The following is a 1203-nucleotide window of genomic DNA, read 5'->3' on the forward strand; positions in this document are numbered from 1 at the left end:
CGGGGGAGGGGAGGGGAGGGGATGCTAGGACCTGGGTCCACTCCCCACAAGGAACGAGATCGTCAGGTACTGCAGGCAGGGACTGGTGCAAACAATTGTAATAAATGAAAGAAATTAAAATTTTAAAGTAGAAGGGCAGGGATTTAATTCAGCGTCACCGAGTCTGCCTGGCAAGCAAGTGCAAGGTCCTGAGTTCAATTTCCAGGACCAAAACCAAAACCAAAACCAAACAAACAGAAAGGAAGGGCATCATCAGAGGGCTGGGGTGCCACTCAGTGCAGGGTACTCACCTAGCAGGGCAGGTCCCATTCAGTCTCCTGCTGAACCCCCACACCCTGGTCCCGATCCAGGATTCTGACGCCGTCCCGTCTGTCAGTCATTCCATTATGGCTGGAGCACAGAACCTGACCATGCTGACCCCAGGTCCTTTGCACTGGCCAGAGCTTTCTGTCTCTCAGGGTGGGATTGCACACTACAGCCCAGTGTCCATGGAGCACACCAGGCTGCTCTCTGGGCATCCGCTCTGACACCCGGGGACCCCGAGTGACTGTTGCCTCCCTGTTTGCAGTCCCTGAACACCGCCATGAAGCACTTCTGTGAGATCCTCACCGCCGACCCCGAGGGCGGCCCGGCCCGCATCCCGTTTGACACCTTCTCCTATGTGTACCGCTACCTGTCCAGGCTGGACTCGGACGTCTCGGCGCTGGACACGGAGTCGTACCTGGCCACGCTGAAGGACAGCGTGTGAGTGGGGGCCCCACCGGAGGGAAAGGCGCAGCTGGGTGCGGGGTGTGGATCTCGGGGCTGGGCCCCCCCCATCACCGGGAGGGACAGGCTCAGGAGAACGAGCACTGACACTAGGAAGGCCCTGAATTGGTCTTGCATCTTACATATTCTAGACTAGGTGCTTAGAAGTGACGCCGTGTTAGAGTGAGAGGCACGGTGAAGTAGGTGATCATCCCCAGCTGCCCGACCGACTCTGTGACCTGCAGAAATCCCAGGGTGTCCTCGACATCACTTAACATGTTTTATTTATTTATTTATTTATTTATTTATTTATTTATTTATTTATTTATTTATTATTTTTTGAGACAGGGTCTCACTGTGTAGTTCAGACTGCTCTGGAACTCACTATGTAGCCCAGGCTGGTTTTGAACTCTCAGCGATCCTCCTGCCTCAGCCTCCCAAGTGCTGAGATTACAG

General features: G+C 54.4%; 1 protein-coding gene across 2 annotated transcripts in view; it reads left to right on the forward strand.

The window, feature by feature from the left end:
• Ropn1l (rhophilin associated tail protein 1 like) overlaps positions 1-1203 on the forward strand; it is an 11806-nt gene that overhangs the window by 9093 nt on the left and 1510 nt on the right. For both annotated transcript variants that reach the window (XM_010611996.3, XM_019205765.2), the window contains one exon: positions 569-744. In XM_010611996.3, the coding sequence (XP_010610298.1) occupies positions 569-744 (176 nt within the window). The remainder of the gene's footprint in view (positions 1-568; positions 745-1203) is intronic.

This window comes from Fukomys damarensis, unplaced genomic scaffold (assembly GCF_012274545.1).
Source record: "Fukomys damarensis isolate Sample0158 unplaced genomic scaffold, DMR_v1.0_HiC HiC_scaffold_1, whole genome shotgun sequence".
Taxonomy (NCBI): domain Eukaryota; kingdom Metazoa; phylum Chordata; class Mammalia; order Rodentia; family Bathyergidae; genus Fukomys; species Fukomys damarensis.